This window comes from Perognathus longimembris, chromosome 11 (assembly GCF_023159225.1).
Source record: "Perognathus longimembris pacificus isolate PPM17 chromosome 11, ASM2315922v1, whole genome shotgun sequence".
Classification (NCBI taxonomy): domain Eukaryota; kingdom Metazoa; phylum Chordata; class Mammalia; order Rodentia; family Heteromyidae; genus Perognathus; species Perognathus longimembris.
The window spans coordinates 40536731-40556624 of NC_063171.1; the positions used below are offsets into that span (position 1 = coordinate 40536731).

At 53.3% G+C, this 19894-nt stretch overlaps 1 protein-coding gene across 3 annotated transcripts; it reads left to right on the top strand.

The window, feature by feature from the left end:
* The first annotated feature begins 106 nt into the window (after positions 1-106).
* Positions 107-18010, top strand: Pbxip1 (PBX homeobox interacting protein 1). Of its 3 annotated transcripts, XM_048357927.1 has the most exons (13): positions 107-395; positions 796-845; positions 1688-1792; positions 8975-9061; positions 10896-11022; positions 11248-11315; positions 11387-11540; positions 13499-13732; positions 13854-13877; positions 14136-14206; positions 14310-14441; positions 15377-16614; positions 17005-18010. In XM_048357927.1, exons 1-13 carry the CDS (start codon positions 293-295, stop codon positions 17102-17104), a joined length of 2493 nt encoding a protein of 830 aa, XP_048213884.1. In that variant the 5' UTR covers positions 107-292; the 3' UTR covers positions 17105-18010. The 3 variants fall into 3 exon arrangements, with proteins under 3 accessions (XP_048213884.1, XP_048213885.1, XP_048213886.1); XM_048357928.1 differs by lacking the exons at positions 107-395; positions 796-845; positions 1688-1792 and adding an exon at positions 6529-6626; XM_048357929.1 differs by lacking the exons at positions 107-395; positions 796-845; positions 1688-1792 and adding an exon at positions 6689-6753.
* Positions 18011-19894: the final 1884 nt, after the last annotated feature.

Genomic DNA, 19894 nt, shown 5'->3' on the forward strand with positions numbered 1-19894 from the left:
CGCGGCCGCGCGCTGCCGGCTCCCGCCCCAGGTCGGTCCCCGGGTCCCCTCCCCGCCTCGCGCGGTGGTGGTGGCCCAGTCCAGTTCCGGTTCCGGTTGCTGCGGCTCCGGGCGGGCGGCTGGCCCTGGGAGCGCGCGCTTCGCGCTCTGGCTGGGCGCCACCCCTCCGCCGCGCCGACCGCTCGCGGCAGCTCGGGGGCCCGCGCCGCCCCCGACTCCCCTTCCGGGCGATGGTGCGGCCTGAGGACGCCTCCGTCCCCCGCTGTCCCCGCTGACGCCGGTCCCCCACTCCATGGCCGCCTCGGCGCCGCCCCCACCGGACAAGCTGGAGGGAGGTGGCGGCCCCGCACCGCCCCCTGCGCCGCCCAGCACCGGGAGGAAGCAGGGCAAGGCCGGTGAGCGCGCCCGGAGAGGCCGGGGCTCCGGAGGCCTGAGACCGGGGAGCCTTGGAGGGGAGGGGCGGTCCGTGGGGCTGGAGGGAGGCTCCCGTGGAAGAGCTAGGTGGGTGTAGCCCTTAAGGGGTCGGGGGCCGGTGTCATACAGTGTTGCAGGACTTGGAGCCACCTTGGAAATAGGAGGCACTTCCAGTCAGATGGGATCACGAAATGGGGGTGTCTGTGATTTCAAGGAATACTTAGCTGAGTCCTCATTTTTCATGTGATTTGAATTAGTATTTTGTTAAATAGCCAAACGTTCATCTACTGAAGTTAGAGTAGTTTATAGGAGAGTGGGAGAAAGGAGGTGGCAGAAACCTCAGGAAAACTTGCCCATATCTGCCTTTTGCTGCTCTTTCAGGTCTGCAAATGAAGAGCCCAGAAAAGAAGCGAAGGAAGTCAAATACTCAGGTGAATGGTGGTGGTTGGTGGGAGTCATTCTTAGCAGGCCCTGAATGCACTGTCTACTGTGTCCTGTCCTTATTCTGTGTCTTCCATCAGGCACAGAGGAAAGAGACAACTGTCATGTTTAGTATCTAGTTATTTCTGTCAACCTTATAACAAACGTGGGGGGGAAATATTTTCCTCCAAGAGATGATTTAAGCAAAAGTCTTATTGGTGAGGATCACAGTCTCCCTTTTATTTTTCCTGTCCAGTTCCCTCTTGATGATAACATAATGATGAAGGAGCTTTTTCTAAGTGTCAGGATTGTGCTTTCAAAGTTACCCTAATTTTTCAGATGCAAAGCTTGGCTTGAGAAAGTTACTATTTTATTTATTTATTTAGTTAGTTCTGTGTCTTAAACGCAGGGCCTGGGCACTGTCCCTGAGTCTCATTGTGCTCAAGGCTAGTGCTCTACCACTTGAGCCACAGTGCCACTTCTGGTTTTGGGAGGGGTGAGGTGTGAATTACAGATAAAAGTCTCACCAATTCCTTGCCCTGGCCTGGGCTGTCTTCAAACCTTGATCCTCAGATCTCAGCCTCCTAGCAGCTAAGATTACAGGTGTGAGCCACTAGCACCTCACTTGGCTTAAGAAAGTTAAAAACCGAATTTAGGGTCAGAGCTAGGATTTCAGCATAGTCCTGCCTGTTTTTCAAAACCCTATTCCTATGCCCTGCTTTTCTGTGCATTCTTCAGGTCTGTCTTGCATTTAGATCTGAGGGTCCATGGTGTGTGTTTTGTTGGCTTCATGGTTTGTATGGTGATTGGTTGTGTCTCCCTCCTTGACCCCCTTCTTCCTCTTTCCCACTAGGGCCCTGCTTATTCACATCTGACAGAGTTTGCACCACCGCCGACTCCCATGGTGGATCACCTGGTTGCATCCAACCCTTTTGAGGATGACTTCGGAGCCCCTAAGGTGGGGGGTGCAGCCCCTCCATTCCTTGGCAGTCCCGTGCCCTTTGGAGGCTTTCGTGTACAGGGGGGCATGGCAGGCCAGGTACCCCCAGGCTATGGCACTGGGGGAGGAGGGGGTCCTCAGCCACTTCGTCGACAGCCTCCCCCTTTCCCTCCCAATCCTATGGGCCCAGCTTTCAACATGCCTCCACAGGGCCCTGGCTACCCACCACCAGGCAATATGAACTTTCCCAACCAACCCTTCAACCAGCCACTGGGCCAGAACTTTAGTCCTCCTGGTGGGCAGATGATGCCAGGTCCCGTGGGAGGGTTTGGCCCCATGATCTCACCCACCATGGGACAGCCTCCTAGAGGAGAGTTGGGCCCTCCTTCCCTCCCCCAGCGCTTTGCCCAGCCCGGGGCACCTTTTGGCCCTTCTCCTCTCCAGAGACCCAGTCAAGGGCTCCCCAGCCTGCCCCCCAACACAAGTCCTTTCCCTGGCCCAGACCCTGGCTTTCCTGGCCCTGGTGGTGAGGATGGGGGGAAGCCCCTAAACCCACCCGCTCCTACTGCTTTCCCCCAAGAGCCCCACTCAGGCTCGCCAGCTGCTGCTGTGAATGGAAATCAGCCCAGTTTTCCACCAAATAGCAGTGGACGTGGTGGGGGCACTCCGGATGCCAACAGCCTGGCACCCTCTGGCAAGGCAGGTGGGAGCTCAGGGCCCCAGCCTCCCCCGGGCCTGGTGTACCCGTGTGGTGCCTGCCGAAGTGAAGTGAATGATGACCAGGATGCCATTCTGTGTGAGGCCTCCTGCCAGAAGTGGTTCCACCGTGAGTGCACGGGCATGACTGAGAACGCTTATGGGCTGCTGACCACAGAGGCCTCTGCAGTCTGGGCCTGTGATCTCTGCCTGAAGACCAAGGAGATTCAGTCTGTCTACATCCGAGAGGGCATGGGGCAGCTGGTGGCTGCTAACGACGGCTGACACTGACAGGGCGGCCTGGGAAAATGTATATTTCCTCTCTGCTCTTCCAGGGTGATTGTCTGGCTCTTGGTTCTTGTTTCCACTGGCTTTCTGTCCCCATGGAGCAGAAACACTGGTTCCTAGGAGCCGAAAAGAAACTGAAGTGGGCAGGCAGAAGAGCCTGTATATGTTACTTTCCTTGGGACTTAACGCCTTGAGATCTACAGAGATCCGGGAAACCAAAGCCCTGCCGAGCAGAGCCATTTTTTGTGTGTTGCCCTCTAGAGGCCTGGGGTGAAAAGGGGCTGAAGGAAGTCCCGGAGAGCAAGGTGTCCTATGTGTAGATGATACAGCTCCTACTACCTGTGCCTAACATCCCTGTCTAGCCCCACAGCTCCAACGTTAGTTTTTAGAGTCAAGAATCAAGGTTTCTGGCTCTAAAAAGAAATGGGGTTCTTCATAGCCCTTTAATGGGCTCTGGGAGACAGCTTTAGGGACTATAAGGGGATTTCTTCCCTTCTCTGTCCTTCCCCAGGCTTATCTAATCTAACTCCTCCTCCCCATTCAGAGCACCAAATAGCTTGAAGAAGCAGGAGAGTGCCTGGCTATTGCAGTTTCTTGGTGATTTGGGGTCTTCGAGACAATAGGTATGGTTGGGATGCTGTCAGGACAAATCTTCCTCATACCAAAGCCACTGGTCCTTTCTCAGCTTCTCTTGTGCTTTTCTTCTAATGACCATATTTTTTTTTTTTGCCAAAAATTGGATATGCAGTTTTATAGACCAGAATATTTTAAGTTTGGGCCATCCTGCCTGATAGTCTAGATTTTGGTGGTAAGCCTCCCCCCGCCCCTCCCCCCCCAATCTGTTGCACATTATACTCCATGCTGTTCTTCAGCTTTTGGTGCCCTTATTTCCCCACCTCTCTGGCTTGATTAAACTGAAGCTTAGCAAGGCACAGAGCCTTTATACCTCATTTCCTTCCATACGAAAGGATCCAGTGGAGGCCCTGACACAGCCTTGGAGGCCGTGGGAGGTGGTGTGATGCCATGGTAACTAAAAGGTACAAGAGCTTGGAGGGTCTTTTTTTTTTTTTTTTTTTTTTTTGTACTTCTGTTTCTTTGCTGTCCTCTGGTATCCTCTCGGGCCTGGTGATCTAACAGTTCTCATTCCTCAGCCAAAGTCCTGCTCTGGAGCCCCCTCTCCTCCCCTCTCCCACTCTCTTCCCTTTCCCTTCTGCAATTCCGAAGGGTTGAGCCCAGGCCCTCACCCAGGTACTCTAGGAGTCGAGCCACACTCCCAGCTCTTACATTTTTTATTTTGCTTTTGAGATAGAGACTCACTAACTTTGTCTAGGCTGGCCTCAAGCTCACGACCTCCCTGGCTCTGCCTTCAGGGCTGCTGGATTGTTGGTTTGTGTGCCACCACACCCACACCCAGCCTTTTTTTTTTTTTTTTTTTTTTTAAGTTTTTAAAGCACTGCTTGCCAGTGATGAGACTGGGGCCTGTCCAGGAGCCCCCTCTGGTGCTCTTTCTTTCTTACAGTGAATGTGCACATTCCTCAAAGGGGTGGGAAGGCAGAAGACGTGTCCCTCCTGAGGGAAGTCTCCGAGCTCTGAGCCCTGGGTTTGGTTACAAAGGCTGCCCTCCTGTCTCCTGCCCCTGCTTCTCTCAACTCCCTGCACCTTGCCCGGTGGAGCCAGTAGTCCTTTGAGGCTGTGAAGAAGAGGGCTGGTTTTCTCTCCCAGTTTCCCCAATGCTAAAACAGCATAGGTGGCAGCTCCCTGCTGCTCATCTTTGTGTTGTGTTTGTGGTTCTGTTTGCTTCCTATTTGTTAGTATTTTTGTGTGGTCTCCACAGTTTGTAAAATGCTCCTGGGGAGTGTCTGTCCCGTCTGCCACCTTGTCCTCTCGACTTTTTGGAAGAAAGTAGGGTGGCAGAGATGTGGTCGTGGGATCTTTTGTATGGTTGGATTAATAAAATGACTTGAAAATCCAGACAAGGGCTTCTTGCTGTTTATCTGCAAGAAGGTCGGGGTGTGGCACTGTTACAGCTAATGTCGCGGCAGTGCAGAGCAGCCGAGACCAAGACCGATTTTTAGAGAGGATAAAGGACTTTATGGTGAGCTACCCTAACCAGGCTAGTGCCGGAAAGAAGTTTGGATCCTGAGTAGGGGAGACCCTGGGTTTTATACAAGCTGGGGTTACACACAAAGTGGGCATTAATCAGATACACAAAAGGTCAGGCAGGCTGACATCTGACCAGGTGGGCAGTTCCTTTGTAGGTGTGTGTTAATCATGAAATCCTGTTATACTCTTCTGTATTATTTAAAATAATGCATTGTGGGCTTCCCACTACCAAGCCAGATAACCCCACCTGGCCACATTCCAGCAAACTGGCCTTCACCTTGAACATAGTTTCTAGGGAGGGGTAATTCTTCACTGGGAGGATACTTAGAAGGTGAAATGTCTACTCTCAAAGATCCTTGGAAGAGAAAGTGGCAAGGGGATTCAGCCCACTCCCAGCCCCCAGCAGACTGCTACAATGGTTGCCAAAGCTGGCCGGTGTTTCCCTACCCTTCCTTATGTCCCAAGCTGTGAGAAATCAAGTTTCCTTTCTGGGCACACTCCTGGACTGGGCCTGGAGCCAGGCAGGAGACTTAGCTCAAAAGCCTCTGGGAGACCCAGTGCTTCAGTTCTGGGTTGAGCGCCCACTTCTACCTCTCAGTTACCTTGGGCTAGCAGTCAGATGTAGCTCCAGTCACCAGGAGAGGAGCATCCACCCAGCAGATTTTCTCTTTTCTTTCTTGTGCCAGTCCTGGGGCTTGAACTTGGGGCCTGGGCACTGTCCCCCCCGAGCCTTTGTGGTTAATTGGAGGTAAGATTCTTACAGATTTTCCTTTCCAGGCTGGTTTCAAACTAAGATCTCTGGATCTTAGCCTCCTCAGTAGCTAGGATTACAGTTGTGAGCACTGGTCCCTGGTGCAGATTTCATTTTATAGATGCTTTTCATACTCCATTCTCAACCCCACTCCCATTTTTGTTGTCGTTATTCCTGTTTTGTTTTTCTTGAGAGGAAATAGGTAACCCAGGCTAGCCTAGAACTCACTATCTTGCCTTTGCTGTCAGTTCTGGGATTATACTTCCAACCTGTCCCTGCCCCCCACCCCCTCTTTTTTTTTGTTGTTGTTGGTTGTAGGGCTTGAACTTGGCCTGGGCACTGTCCCTGAGCTTTTCTGCTCAAGGCTAGTGCTCTACCTTTGAGCCACAGCTCCACCTCTGGTGGTTAATTGGAGCTAGTTAAGGGTCTCATGGACTTTCCTGTTAGATTCAAACCAGGATCCTCAGATCTCAGCCTCCTGAGCAGCTAGGATTATAGGCATAAGCACTAGTGCTTGGTACCTTTTTCTTTTTCTTAGCAGCAGCACCTCAGTCGGCTGGCTCTTAGGGCCAGTGAGTAGCATAACAGGCTATTTCTAAACCTACAGATTTGCCACCTGTCCCTCCTCCTCCCCCATCCCGCAGCTGTCTCTGTCTATCTTGGGCCCCGCATGGCTCCTGGTGTTGGTCATTTCAGGAGACACCAGCCTTTCCATTAGGGTCTTCCTCCCAGGAACTCTAGACATTGGGAAAGAGGGAGACGACTCGATTCAGCGTGCAGAAGCCCCCAGTTGCCCACCAGGAGGCAAAAGCAGGTTAGGGTGCTGCGCAGAATTCCCCTTCCTCCCCCTGGCTCTCCAAGTCTGTCTCTCATTCGCTGAAAGTTTCCACCCTCCTTGTGGAACTAGGCTTTTTATTGGTCAGCTGCCGACCACGTGATCCATCCTTTTCTTGGGCTGGAAACTCAGGCAGACTGCTACAAGTTTAGCTGAAGACCGAAGCAGAGCTGGGTCAGGTAATGGCCATGTTGGGGAGGGCCCACAGACCCCCTTATCCTCAAGCAAAGGGAGTAACAAAAATCCAGGAGGAATGGCCACTGCTTTGGATCCGCGCAGCTGCTTTTCAAGAACCCAAGGGGCCTGGTAGGAGGGAGGTGGATATTTCTAACTCAGGGACTTGTTCTGGGTCTCTTGGGCGAGTTCTTGTTGCCCTAGGTCTGTTTGCCAGGGAAAATGAGCTGGAGACGAGGCTTTCTAATTTCTTGTGGAGTGGGAGAGCTCCCCCTTTAGCTGTCTCTTAGAAATGACAGACGTCTTTGACAAGCTTTCAAGATGTTTTTGTTGAATCTTGTCAGAATGAGGAGAATGGGATGGTGTGGGGAGAGAGGGAGTTTTCTTCCCAGAAGGTTTTTTTTTTTTTTCCAGAAGAAAAAAAAAACTCTGAAAATGGCAGGAAATGGGTGGAGAATAAGTAGCAGAAGAAATTTCCTAATAAGGCAGTGAGATGCTGCCTTAGAAGAACAGGGTATCTTGGAACCTTGGGTGAACACCAAAAGGGACAGGTGTCATAGTTTAGGACCCCGACTGCAGTGGTTCCAGACTATCTCCTGTTTTTGTTTCTAAAGTATTTTGTCTTGTTGACCCAAATACTATTGCTGGTTTCTATGGAGACATTGGGTCTGACATCACTCTGGTTGCCATGGTGCCCGGTTCTGGAGGACCTGATCAGGCTGCACAAAGCCAGGGATAAACAGGGACTTCAGCCCAAGCTGCTGCCACTTCCTTCCTGACACCACCTGTTAACAGCCACTAGCAGAGCAGTGGGGGTGGGGAGATAATGACAGAACTGTGGGGGAGGGACTGAGAACAGAAGGCTGAACAGCAATGACTATGGATATCTATAGAAACCAACCCAGTGGTGTCCTGTTGGACTTGGAAGTAGTCATGGCAGCCATTCTCCTGGCTCTGTGTGGAGTGAGATGAACATTATGGAAGAATCTGTTGAGTGTCTTTCACCCATCCTGGTCTAGAATCATTTGCAAGAACCACAGAAGGTGATTAGCCACGCAGGACTTGAGACCAGCTGAAACAGATGGGGGCTTTGTGGCTGGTTTCAAGGGTAGCACTGTTACTTTCCACATAGTGCCCTTTTGGTTCCTTGGGAAGGAGTTATTTCTCTTTCTGTGGGAGATCACCATCCATGCAGGACTTTGAGCTCATCTGTCATTTGACCATATCTGGTCCCATTTGCAGCTTCCAGCTTGATGGCATGGTCTTAACCTTCTTTTTTTCTTGCTTTGCTTTGTGTCAGGCTTTGGAGGCTGAAGTCATGCCCTCACCCTGACCTTGCCAAGTCAGAGCAGATAAACAGAGGATAAGACCAGAGTCCCGTCCGTAACAAGGAGAGTGACTAAAGGTGTATTGTGTGGGCTAAGCTCTACCAGCACTGTTTAGTCCTGGGTGCACTTGAGAATCATCTAAGCGGTTTTTTTTTGTTGTTGTTGTTTGTTTGTTTTTGTCTGTTGTGGGGCTTAAACTCTGGGCCTGGGCACTGTCCCTGACAGCTCAAGGCTAGAGCTTTATCACTTTGAACGACATCGCCACTTCCGGTTTTCTGGTGGTGAATTGGAGATAAGAGTTGCTGGCTTTGAATCTCGATCCTCAGGTCTCAGCCTCCTGAGTAGCTAGGATTACAGGCCTGAGCCACGGGGCTGTCCGGCCCATATAAGAGGGTTTTAAGAAACCACATGTATGGCCCAGCCCCACAGAAAGGAAGGGAAATCACAGCCAGTGAGTGCTGAAGACCTTGAGCCAGATATAGAGAGGACTGATGAGGAATTGACTTGGGAGATTCAGGCTGGGCTGAAACAAACATCACATTTTTCCAGGCCCTAGTGGCCCTTCTCTTCAGGAGGTGTTTGTGAGCTGCCTGATGTTGTAAAGGGGGAGGCCCTATCATATTGTTTTCCTTAATCTTATTAGGTATTGGGGCTTTTTTTTTTTTTGGCAAGCTGTGTCAGCCTTTTTGGGCTTTCTTTTCCCTTGCTGTTAACATCAGAGGGTTGAACCCGAGTTCCCCAGGGTCTTTCCATTCCTAGCTTCTTTGACTTTTCAAGGTCAGTATGGTTTTCCAAGGGCCTTTGGAGCTTGGAAGAGACAGCTTCTCTGTGGCTGTTGGCGGGTGCTGATTTGCAAGGCAAATACTGCCCAGAAGAGCTAAGGGATCAGGGTCAGGACTGGAACTAGCCTGGGTTCTGGAGGTTGCTGTCCATCCTTCTGTCCTTACAACTTTGCCAAGTTTGCTTTCCACTTCCTGCCTCTTCTGAAGGGTGCTTCCTGTCCTTAAGAGAGCTTTCCTCCACAGGTGGCAGCTCTGGCAGCCCCTGGGACCTCAGCAGCTATGGCCTCCTGCCCAGACTCAGATAATAGCTGGGTGCTGGCTGGCTCAGAGGTAGGAAGAATTGTCCTGTGAACCACATTTGGGGGTGGGGCTGCTGGGCTGGGCTACTCTCTGGGTCCGTCTTCTTCCTTGCTCCTGTCAATGAACTGCATTGCCTACCATTGGCTGTTAAAAAGAAATTTCAGTGGCAGAGAGACCTGGCCCTGGGCGGGATCCAGTGCTGGGACTTGGGTCATACCTGGGAAGGGAAGGTACCATTTGGGTGAACTGAGAGAATTACGGAAGGAGTTCTGGTGGGGAAACCATCCAGAACAAGGTTCTGAGGCAACAACGGGGGAGACACGTTAGGGAGACGGAGGAGGTCATTGGATGAGGTAGAGACAGCATTGGAGTGAGGTTGGGGTGGAATCTGGGAATCTCAGGAAGCTTGAAGGGTCTGGTGAGGTAGGCAGGCCTTATCCTGATGGCTACTCAGTGAAGGGGCTGGGCAGAGGGCAGCGCCACTCTGCAGTCTGGCTGGGAACAGGGACAGTATTTCCCACATTCCTGTAGCTGTCCAGGTAGCAGTTGTTGGGACGGAACCTGGAGAGCTCCTGAAGCCCTTGAAATGAGCGAAGAGCTGTCTGGATGAGACACTGGCAGATAAGAAGGGGATAGGAAGAATGTGTCCCAGGAATCTCAGAGAAATCCCAGCCCCAGTGACTTTGTGTCTTAGAGCCACCAGAAACCAGGTTTGGTGGGTCATGCTATAATCCTAGAAGCAGAAAGATTATAAATTCTACCTGCTGCCCCAGCCTGGACTACTTACTGTTCAAGAGATATAGGCCAGTAGGCCTATTTTCTTTTTAATTCAGGGTGGGAAAAGGAACTCCTTTTATACATTGTGACTTTGAGGTGCCCTTGAGTGGCCCAGCTGGGAACAAGGAGTTTCCCTCAATAATAGCACTGGAGCAGGATACAAGGACTAGGGCTGGTGGAGGGAGGAGGCAGGTTGGGAAGAGGATGGGCATTGTGCTCTTAGTTGGCCTTGGCCCTCTGTAGGGGTGCCTTTGCTGACAGCTAGGGGACCTTGGCCAAGCCATTTTACCTCCCTGTCCTCTTCTGGGAAACCAGTGTTATGATTCTTGCCTTGTAAGGGTAGCCAAAATTACATGATTAGACAGTTGCAAGGAAACATACTAAATCAAAAAATTATTCTTGGAGAGGGAGTAGGAGCCATAGACAGGGTGGGCGGACTACGAGCCTGCCCAGGGGAAGCATTGCAGAAAGCTGAGGCTGGGCTGTGTGTCCAGGGTTAGAGGGCCAGCCAATGAGAAGGCACTACTTGTGGGTATCAGGCTGCTTGTGGCAGGGGGAAGTTGGGTTTCTGTCAGCAGCTATGGGGAAATGGGCCTGGGGCTTGAGAGGGGAGAGAGTGGGAAAGGACAGAAAAGCTCAGAAGTTGAAGGTGGTTGGGCTAATGTGAGAGTAGCTGTAGGATGTACCTTAAAATGTATCTGTGACCCTTGGGCTCCCAGCGGACTCTGTTCTTTTGCCATCCTCCTATCTCCTACCCCTCAGTTACTGGTGATCCTGTGGGACAGGAAGGCCTCGGGCTCCCGCTGGCCTCCCTTTGAGGCTGCCAGGCTTCTACAATGGTCCAGGGCCTGGGGCTTCATGGTTTCCCAGGAGCCTGGCCTCTGGAGGCTCATGGGAGCAGTGAATGAGGTTAATGAATGGCTGGGCGGAGACCCTCTTTGAGCCCACTTGCTACTGAGTGAGATGTGGGCTAGGATCCCCGAGTATAGCTGATCCAAGGTACCCCATCAGCACCCCTGCTTCTGACTTTGTCCTGCCTCTCTTCCTCTGCACCATCCCTGAGATCACCACACATCCTACTCCATAGAACTTACCTGTGGAGACCTTGGGCCCTGAACACCGGACAGATCCAGAATCCAAGAGATCCACTCAGGACCTCAGGAGCCTCTCCAAGGCAGATGGTGAACAATTAGCTGAGACCTTGGATGGAGAAGGTAAGGGGCCCTAGGGAGCATGAGGCATAGCTATCTTTCATCTTCTGGGATGTCTGTCTTCTCGGGGAAGGGGATGCTGCTTGGTCTTATTTCCCTATTAACTTCAAATGATAGATTCCTGTCTTTACCACCCTTACAGCTTGGTGGGGTTCAGTTAGAGCTGGAAGGCCATGTAGGAAGTTCAGCTGGAACAATGGGGTTTCCTTGGCTTTTCTCCCGCCACAGGAACCCTCTTCCAGACAGAAAGCCCCCAGAATGAAAGCCCCACTCAGGCAGAAGAGACCAAGGCCAAGGTGAGGCTCTTCTCCAGGGGAGGGAGGGGAGACAGCAGGAGAGGACACTGCTCACAGCTCTGTCTACATAGGATGCTCTGGGAGGTGATGATCACAGTATGGAGCCTCCTGGTCCAGGAGACACTTTGGTTCAGGAAGAATTGCAGGAGACAACCTTGGTGACAAGCCTGGAACCAGATGCCGAAGACCTGGAGGACCAGAATCTTCCCTCAAGTCCCCAAACAGGTGCTAGCCCTCTCCTTGCCTCCTTCCCTCTGTCCCAGGAGGTATGGGAAAGGGAGAAGCTGTCATTCCTGAGCACATGTTCAAGTCCCCCCTCGACTTCGCAGCTTTAGTGCTGTCCTTCCTCAGTACTTCCCCTCAGGACGCTGAAGCTCAGGGAAATTGACTTGAATGAGGTCACTGTGCCAGGCCAATAGCTGGTTGACTGCTCTATTCCATGTGTCCTCCTCTTTTCTTGATTCTAGAACTCATCGTTCATTCCTAGAGTCTCTTCTTTATGTTCATGCCACAAAGAAGCCTGTGTTAGCCAGGTGCCAGTGGCTAACGCTTATAATCCTAGCTACTCAGGACACTGAGATCTGTCATGGTTCAAAGCCAGCCTGGGCAGAGAAGTCCCATGAGACTCTTTTTTCCAATTGATCACTCACAAACTGGAAGTGGTGTTGTGGCTCAAGTGATAGAGTGCTACCCTTGAGCACAAAGAGGCTCAAGCATAGCACCCAGGCCCTGAGTTCAAGCCCCACAACTGACAAAAAAAGAAAAAGAAGCCTGTGTTAGAAGCTCCTAACTTACAGTCCCTCCCTGGCCTCCTGAGAACCCTGGGCCTGTGGTCTAACACAGAGCCTTCTCAATGCAGACATCTGGCCTCACTCCCCTGGATGCTGCAGCCTTAGCCTAGAATGTTCTCTTCCTCCTGTCCTTTGTACATACTCTCTGCTCAATTCCATTCAAATGGCACCTCCAACTATCCCTCCAGTTATCTCCCTTGTTCTCTGCCTGCCTCTGATTGAACTATCTCCCTCTCTTTTGGGGGGTCCCTTAACCGCATCTCCTTTATGTACCCCCTCATAGGTCTAACTTGTGTCTTTGGCTCAGTGTTAGAACGTGTCCCAGGAACCTCAGAGAGATCCCATCCCCTGTGATGTTGTGTCTTAGAGCCACCAGAAACCAGGTTTGGTGGGTCATGCTGTAATCCCAGAATTTGGGAGGCTAAGGCAGGATTGTAAATTGTTCCTGCCCCAGCCTGGACTACAGGTCAACAAATCGTCACTGCCCTGGCTGCAAACAGGCTCCTAACCTACAGCTCCTCCCCCCATCCTCCCCAGAGCCCTGGACCTAACCCTGTGGTCTAACACAGGCCCAGGTGCATCCCAGGCTGTGGCCCTGGCATAGAGGAGTTATCTCTGTTGAAGACTGACAAGGGTCAAAGGAGAGGGGTAGGAGAAGATGAAGCCTGGAGCCATAGTGGTCAGGCAAAGGTGATACAGACTTGACCTAAGACAGGGCCCATGGGCTTGTGAACAGGGTAAACTGGAAGTTCAGGGGCAGACCTATCCAAGTGTTTGGAGAAGGATGGCTCAGGTCAGTACTTGACAAGTGGTACTTGTCCCTGGTTTGGGAAACTTCAGGAAAGAGCCATTTTGAAGGGCAGTGTGCTGAATGTTCCATGAGGAAAACAGAGAGGCATATCTAGAGGCAGTCAGACCACAGGCCCAGGGTTCTGGGGAGTCTAGGGAGGGGCTGTTGGTTCGGAGCTTGTTAGCAATCCGGGTATTAAGCGGGGTGGGTGAGAGAGTTATGGTCCTGTGGAAAATGTGAGGCGCTTAGAACTAGGAAGGTTCTAAGGGAGAAGACCAGGGAAGAACCAGGATGGCAAAATGATGGGTCAGAGAATTGTGAGCATGTCCAGGAGAGTGGCCGCCCAGGCTGATGCCAGGCATATGGAGGAAGGAAGATTATTTTAGTATGAAAGTGACTTTTTTTTTCTGTAGTTTGGAATGACGGGTCTCCTGCCTCCAGTCTGAGCTGGGGCAGCCATTGATGACCAGGAAGAAGGGGGCAGTCTCCATGTGCCTTTCTGTGGTCAGGGCTAGGGGCCTCCCTGTGCCTTCCTCCGCCTGCCCTTTCTCCCTGGGTCCTGTCTTTAGTTGCCTCATTGTCCTGTCCCCTGTCCACACCAGTTTGGATCAGGGAGGAGGGCCGCTGCTCTAGCAGTGAGGATGACACCGACCTGGATGTGGAGGGTCTGCGGAGACGGCGAGGCCGGGACCCTAGCCCCCCGAAGCCCGTGCTACCCTTGGATGTGGAGGACCAGGCCAGAGGCGAGGGCTCAGGTGGGGAGCTGGGCATCTCCCTCAATATGTGCCTCCTGGGGGCCCTGGTGCTGCTGGGCCTGGGGATCCTCCTCTTCTCAGGTGAGTGATTCTCCCCTGGGGGGTCTTTGGCTTGCACGATGGCCTTGCCCTCCTACTCTGCTCCCTGGCTTCACCCACCTCCTCCCCTGAGGCCTCACCAGACTCCCCTTTTCCTCCTCAGGTGGTCTCTCAGATTCAGAGACTGGTGAGTGCTCATCTGCTGTGTGAGTGTGTGTGTTGGGGTCCTCAGGGTTGGGAGTAGGTGTGTGAGGGGTTGCACATCATTCCTTAGTTACTGATGTTTCACCCTTTCAGCGTGTCCCCGGGCTCCCCGGGCTCTTTGCCTCTCTGGACTGCTCAGCCATGGGGTGTGTTTAGGGTGGCGGGGGGGGGTGGTGACTAGGAGAGGACAGAATGGGTTCTGGTTGCTTTGGTACCAAGCTTAGATTTTACTTTCTCACAGGGTCCATGGAGGAGGCAGAGCTGCAGGTCCTCCCGGATCCTGAGCTGGTGGATGCTGTCGGGGACAGGCAGGTATGTGTATGTGCAGGTGTCTTTACCGGTGTGTGGCCCGGTGGCGAGAACCTGTGTGCCCTGGCTTGTTGGACAGTATGAAGTAACCAGCTCTTTTGCTCAGGATGGCCTAAGGGAACAGCTGCAGGCCTCGGTGCCCTCTGATGGTGTCCCCAGTCTGCAGGACATGGCCCTTCTGCTGGACAAGCTGGCCAAGGAGAACCAGGACATCCGGCTGCTGCAGGCCCAGCTGCAGGTGGGTGGGTGACGGCAGGAGGGAGTCGGGCTGCCTAGTCCAGGTCTCTGCCCTAGGGACCTCCCCTCAAAGAAGTTTTCCCTGCTCACCCGCACCTGAGCCTCTCCCTTTCCTGTCGTAGCCAGGGCATCCTCCTGACTCCCTTTTCACATCCCTCATGTTGCAATCTGCACCAGGGCTGGCATGGCTGCTTCACGTGGCATGGCAATTCTGATTGATTTGTGTGGTCTTCTGGGGCATTGTATAAAGAAGCTTTTGAAGAGCATGCCAAATTGGGCATTGGTGGTTCACATGTATAATCCTAGCTACTCATGAGGCTGACATCTTAGCATCACGGTTCAAAGCCAGCCCAGGCAGGAAAGTCTCTGAGACTCTTATTTCCAATTAACCACCAAAAAGCCTGAAGTTGAGCCGTGGTTCATGTGGTAGAATGCCAGCCTTGAGTTTAAAGAAAAAAAAGCTCAAGGCTGGCAATACTCAGGCTTTGAGTTCAAGCCCCAGGTCCATCAAAAAACCAAAACAAGGAACGAAAACAAGAACATACCAAGACTATGCCAAGCATTGAGCTCAATTAACAGTGAGGGGAGGTAGGAATGAGGTTGTGAGAGCCAAGTATTGTCTCTCTTTACTTAAAGTCAAGAAGACACAGATGCCGAGGCCCGGTCTGGTTCTGGTTTGAGGATGAGAACCAAATCTTCTGAGTTTCCCAGGCCATAAGATAGGTTCAGGTCCAGGGTCCTCTATATATCTTTGTTCCTCCTTGGTGTGGGGGATTGAACACAGGGCCTCACGCATCGTGCAAGGTGAGCACTCTACCACTGGGGTTTCATTTCCAATCCCTGCCTACAATAACTGAATGGAATTGGGGTGGAAGGCATGGGGCCCATCCTGACAAGGACTCTTGTGGTTTTCTCCCATTCCCAATCACATTCAAGGCCCAGAAGGAAGAGCTTCAGAGCCTGATGCACCAACCCAAAGGGCTGGAGGAGGAGAATGCCCGGCTCCGGGGGGCCCTGCAGCAGGGAGAAGCCTCCTACAAGGCCCTGGAGTCAGAGCTGCAGCAGCTGAGGGCTCGGCTCCAGGGGCTAGAGGCCAGCTGTGTTCGGGGCCCAGATGGGGTCTGCCTCAACTGGGGCAGAGGCCCAGAAGGTGGCAAGGCCACGGAAGAGCAAGGCCATAGGGGACACGAGCCAGATCCTGGCTTCCTGGAGCAGCAGAAACGGCTGGAGGCTGAGGCCCAGGCCCTTAGGCAGGAGCTTCAGAGGCAGCGGAGGCTGCTGGGGTCTGTGCAGCAGGACCTGCAGAGGGGCTTGAAGGCGGCTGGCCAAGGAGCCCCTGCTCATGCTAGCCTGACTGAACTGGGCCACAGGTTGGCCCAGACTCTGCAGAGCTTGAAGCACTGGGGCAAGGACCCTGCTGTTCCTGCCAATGCATCTGAGGCCCGGTATGAGAAGCCTCACTTCCAGAGTCCCAGAGAGTGGAGTGGAAAAGAAAAGTGGCACGATGGGCAGAGGGACCACAAGGCTGAGCACTGGAAGCGTAAGAAGGAAGAATCTGGCTGGGAGAAGAAGAAGAAGAAGAAGAGCTGGGAGGGTGAGGAGGACAAAGATCTGTCAGGGAGGTGGAGAGAGGGTAAGCAGAGGGTAGAGGAGTCAGGGAGCAGGAAGGATGGCAAATGGCAGGACCCCAAGGAATCCCAAAGGAAAAGTGGGGGCCACCACTCTGGAGAAAGGCAGAAGCATCCTTGGGGGAAGGAGGGAGCTAAAGACAACCACGGTCCTCTGCCCCCCTGGGAGCAGCTGTTGAGGAACAAGTACCGGGCACCCCAGGGCTGCTCGGGTGTGGACGAGTGTGCCCGGCAGGAGGGCCTGGCCTTCTTTGGCACAGAGCTGGCCCCGGTAAGACAACATGAGCTGGCTTCTTTGCTGAGAACGTACCTGGCGCGCCTGCCCTGGGCGGGGCCACTGACGAAGGAGCTGCCCCTCTCACCTGCTTACTTCGGTGAGGATGGCGTCTTCCGCCACGACCGCCTCCGCTTCCGGGATTTTGTGGATGCTTTGGAGGACAGCCTGGAGGAGGTGGCGGTGCAGCAGACGGGTGACGATGATGACGTAGATGACTTTGAGGATTTCATCTTCAGCCACTTCTTTGGAGATGGAGCACTGAAGAAGAGGTGGGCAGCCCTGGGGGGCGGGCGGGGCAGGAGGGGCGTGCAGGGACACTGTCCTCTCGTGGACCCTGCCTGGAGGACTTCCCTCCACTCCCAGACCCCAGCTGGCACTCAGGGGTCCTCCCTGTCTTCCTTTGAGGGAGCACCGTGATCCTGAGGAGCCCCTTTTTGGGGCTGGGGATTTTTCTCCTGATTGTCCGGTCCCGCCTGCCCTCGCGGGGTACTTTCTACCTCACGAGCCGGAGCTTGCCTCCTGTGGCAGCTGCCTGACTTCTCTCTTTTAGGAAGAAGTCAGTTGGTCCCTCGTGCTGGGGGGGGGGGAGGGGTTGGAATCTCTTCTCATCACACAGCACTGTCCAGTAAAGGCCACCCCTGCTCCATGTCTTTCCACAGGTCAGGGAAGAAGGACAAGTACTTGCGGAACCCCAGAGCTGTGGGACCCCGGGAGGAGCACAGCCACTACCACCACCACCAGCATCACCACAAGGGCTGATCCCTGCCCCTGCCCCTGCCCCTGCCCCAGGGAGGTGGCCTGAGCCTGGGCCTAGCCCCCCACCCCGCATCTGAACCCTGGAGGCCAAGCTCCCGCAACCCAGCTGTCCTCCCCTGGCTCTTTGGTGTCCTTGGATGTCCTTTGCCGGGGAGAGACAGCCCCCAGCCCTGCACTGATTCCACTTTCATTAGAGAAAGGCCTTTCCTGGGCCTGCTGTTGTGTCTTTGCAGATGTATGCAAATACCCAGGCCCTGGGCTCTGCCCTGTAGCCTGATTGCGTTGTGCAGGGCCCTTGGGAGAGGAGGGGGGAGGATGGGTGGGTTTCTGAACCTGAAGCCAAAGAGCTTTTGTCCTCTGTGTGTGTGTATGTCCCCCCTCCACATGCTGACAAGGCGGCTTCTGGGACGGGACTAGAGCTGCTGGCTGGAAGCCCAGTGTGAGGACTTACCCTGGGGTTTCGTTAGATTTGGAAGCAGCAGTCCCCTGGGTGTGATGTCCCCTTGTTACTCCTGCTTTTCACATGGCCTCCCCTCCCCACGTGAACTGTAGAGCTTTGCCACTTGGGGGGTGGTTTCTAAGCACAGGGGACACCCGAGTGGATGGGTGCCCTCCCCGGCCCTGGTACTTAGCTCCTTCTCCCAGATGTCCTTTCCCCTTGCCCTCACCTTCCTCATGAAGCCTCTGCCCTTGAGGCTGGGTCCTCATGTTATTGAAAGCTGCACTGTCTGTTCTGCTGGCTGATGGGGAAAATGTCAGCTTTGGAGTCTTGAGCCTTGGGCTCCGATCCAGGCTGGGTGGTCCTGGTGAGTCATCTCTGGGGACACAGGGTTATGGTCCTCAGAAAAAGAGATTAAAGAACTGAGAAAGAGAATAAATAAAGCCAATGGATATCCTGTTTTTGGTGTTCAGAAGTGTTGCCTTTTTTGGAGCAGGGTTTGGTGGAGAGAAGAGAGGACTCCCCCCAGTTCCACGGGGGTGGGGTGGGGTGGGGAGGCTAGAGAGATGAGGAAGCCACTAGGTGGCACCCTGGCTCTGTATTTCTTGAGTCCTTTCCTCCCCACTACTGCCCCCCCTCTGCCCCCCAAGTCTCAGACCCCCACTTCACTTACTCAGAATCCCCTTGACTATGTATTTGGGAAGTCCTCTCTCAGATCTAATCTCACCCTTTTTGACAACCCTAGTGATGTAGATAGTGCTGGGGGCAGAGTGGTGTGAGTACAGCGAGCACTCAGGACAGGTCAGCTGTGTTGTCAGTTACAAAGGGGAGGGTCTAGAAGAAGGCTGTAACTGATTTCTGGGTTATTTAGCAAGTGCCTATGTGCAGGCCAGGCTGGGGATGGAATTAAGGTCAGTTATTTAGCAAACATTTGTAAAGTCTGTGAGCCAGAAATAGTGAGCCTGTGGTAATACAGAGCTTCCTTAAGAAACTGCTTTCAGTATCAGAAGGGGTTGCATTTAGACCTGAGGAAGAACTTGCTGTCAGGCAGAAGGTAAGTGATAAGCTGGAGAAAGACCCTTTGGTTTCTAGAGTAGGGGTGGAGAGGAGTACAGGGTCACCCAGGGCCAGCTGTGTGGACCACTGTTTTGCACCTTCTGCAGGGCCTCAACTCTTCTGAAAAAAAAATTTTTTTTTTTTTGCCAGTCCTGGGGCTTGGACAGGGCCTGAGCACTGTCCCTAGCTTCTTTATGCTCAAGCAAGGCTAGCACTCTACCTCTTGAGTGTCTCAGAATTCTTACTGCCCGAGTAATAGACTTGTAACCAAGGTGCTGAAAGAGATTCTGGCCAGGGGGTAGGCAGGGAGGTGCTGGGTCTGGGGTGGGGATTGTGCGTGGGTCTCTCCCGTGGGCCACTCAAGTCTTTTGGTTTCATTGCTAGGGCCTATTTCCCTTGTTTGCATAATGAACTCTAGGGCCTTTTGTGGGGAGAGGGGCCCAAACCCCCTTCTCCTTACCTGTTCAGGAAGTAGATCTGTTGAGCTCAAAGTTTTCAAAGAGGCATTAGCCTAAGTGACATGTTGGGGAGGCCTGAGGGACCAGGGATGTGAAACACTATTGCTCCCTCTCTTTGGGTACCCTTGGAAAGTGATCCTCCCATGCACTATAGCGCCGAGGCCTTGTTGTCCATCGCTCCCATGTGGCCCAGCATTGCTGGTGAAGAGGGAAGAGCCAGCCTGACCGATCACAGGGTGCTCCCCTGGTGGGGGCAAGTGTGTGCAGATGAAGTTAAGGGGCGGGGGAGGAATTGCTGCAGACAGCACTGTCTCCCACATGGCCCGGGACAGGTCTGTGCTGGGAGGGGTGGAAGGGCTGGGGTGGGGGGACCCTGTGGGTGGAGCCGTTGGATTCTGCTACACATCCCTGTTGGCTTCTCAGGGTTTGGGCTAGGCCCCTGCAGTTTTAAGCCTTGTCCCTTGCCTTCTGGTCTTTGCCATCCAAGTGAGCTCCCTGAACTCATGGGAAACGGGACCTGTTGCCCTAAAAGCACAGCTCTGGAAGGCTGGAGTTGGAGTGAAAGGTAGCCCTGGACTTGCTTCTTCTCTCTCCTTTTTAAATTTTTGTTGCCAGTCCTGGGTCTTGGACTCAGGGCCTGAGCACTGTCCCTGGCTTCTTTTTGCTCAAGGCTAGCACTCTGCCACTTGAGCCACAGTGCCACTTCTGGCCATTTTCTGTATATGTGATGCTGGGGAGTCAAACCCAGGGCTTCATGTATGTGAGGCAAGCACTCTTGCCACTAGGCCATATCCCCAGCCCTCTTCTCTCTCTTTTGTACTCAAGACTGAACCCAGGGCA

Excerpts from the sequence above, each read along its gene's own strand:
- Pbxip1 (XM_048357927.1), top strand. The coding sequence starts at position 293 with ATGGCCGCCTCGGCGCCGCCCCCACCGGACAAGCTGGAGGGAGGTGGC. Across the intron at positions 1,793-8,974 it reads ATGACTTCGGAGCCCCTAAG|GTGGCAGCTCTGGCAGCCCC; the intron begins GTGGGGGGTGCA and ends TTTCCTCCACAG. Across the intron at positions 13,733-13,853 it reads GGGGATCCTCCTCTTCTCAG|GTGGTCTCTCAGATTCAGAG; the intron begins GTGAGTGATTCT and ends TTTCCTCCTCAG.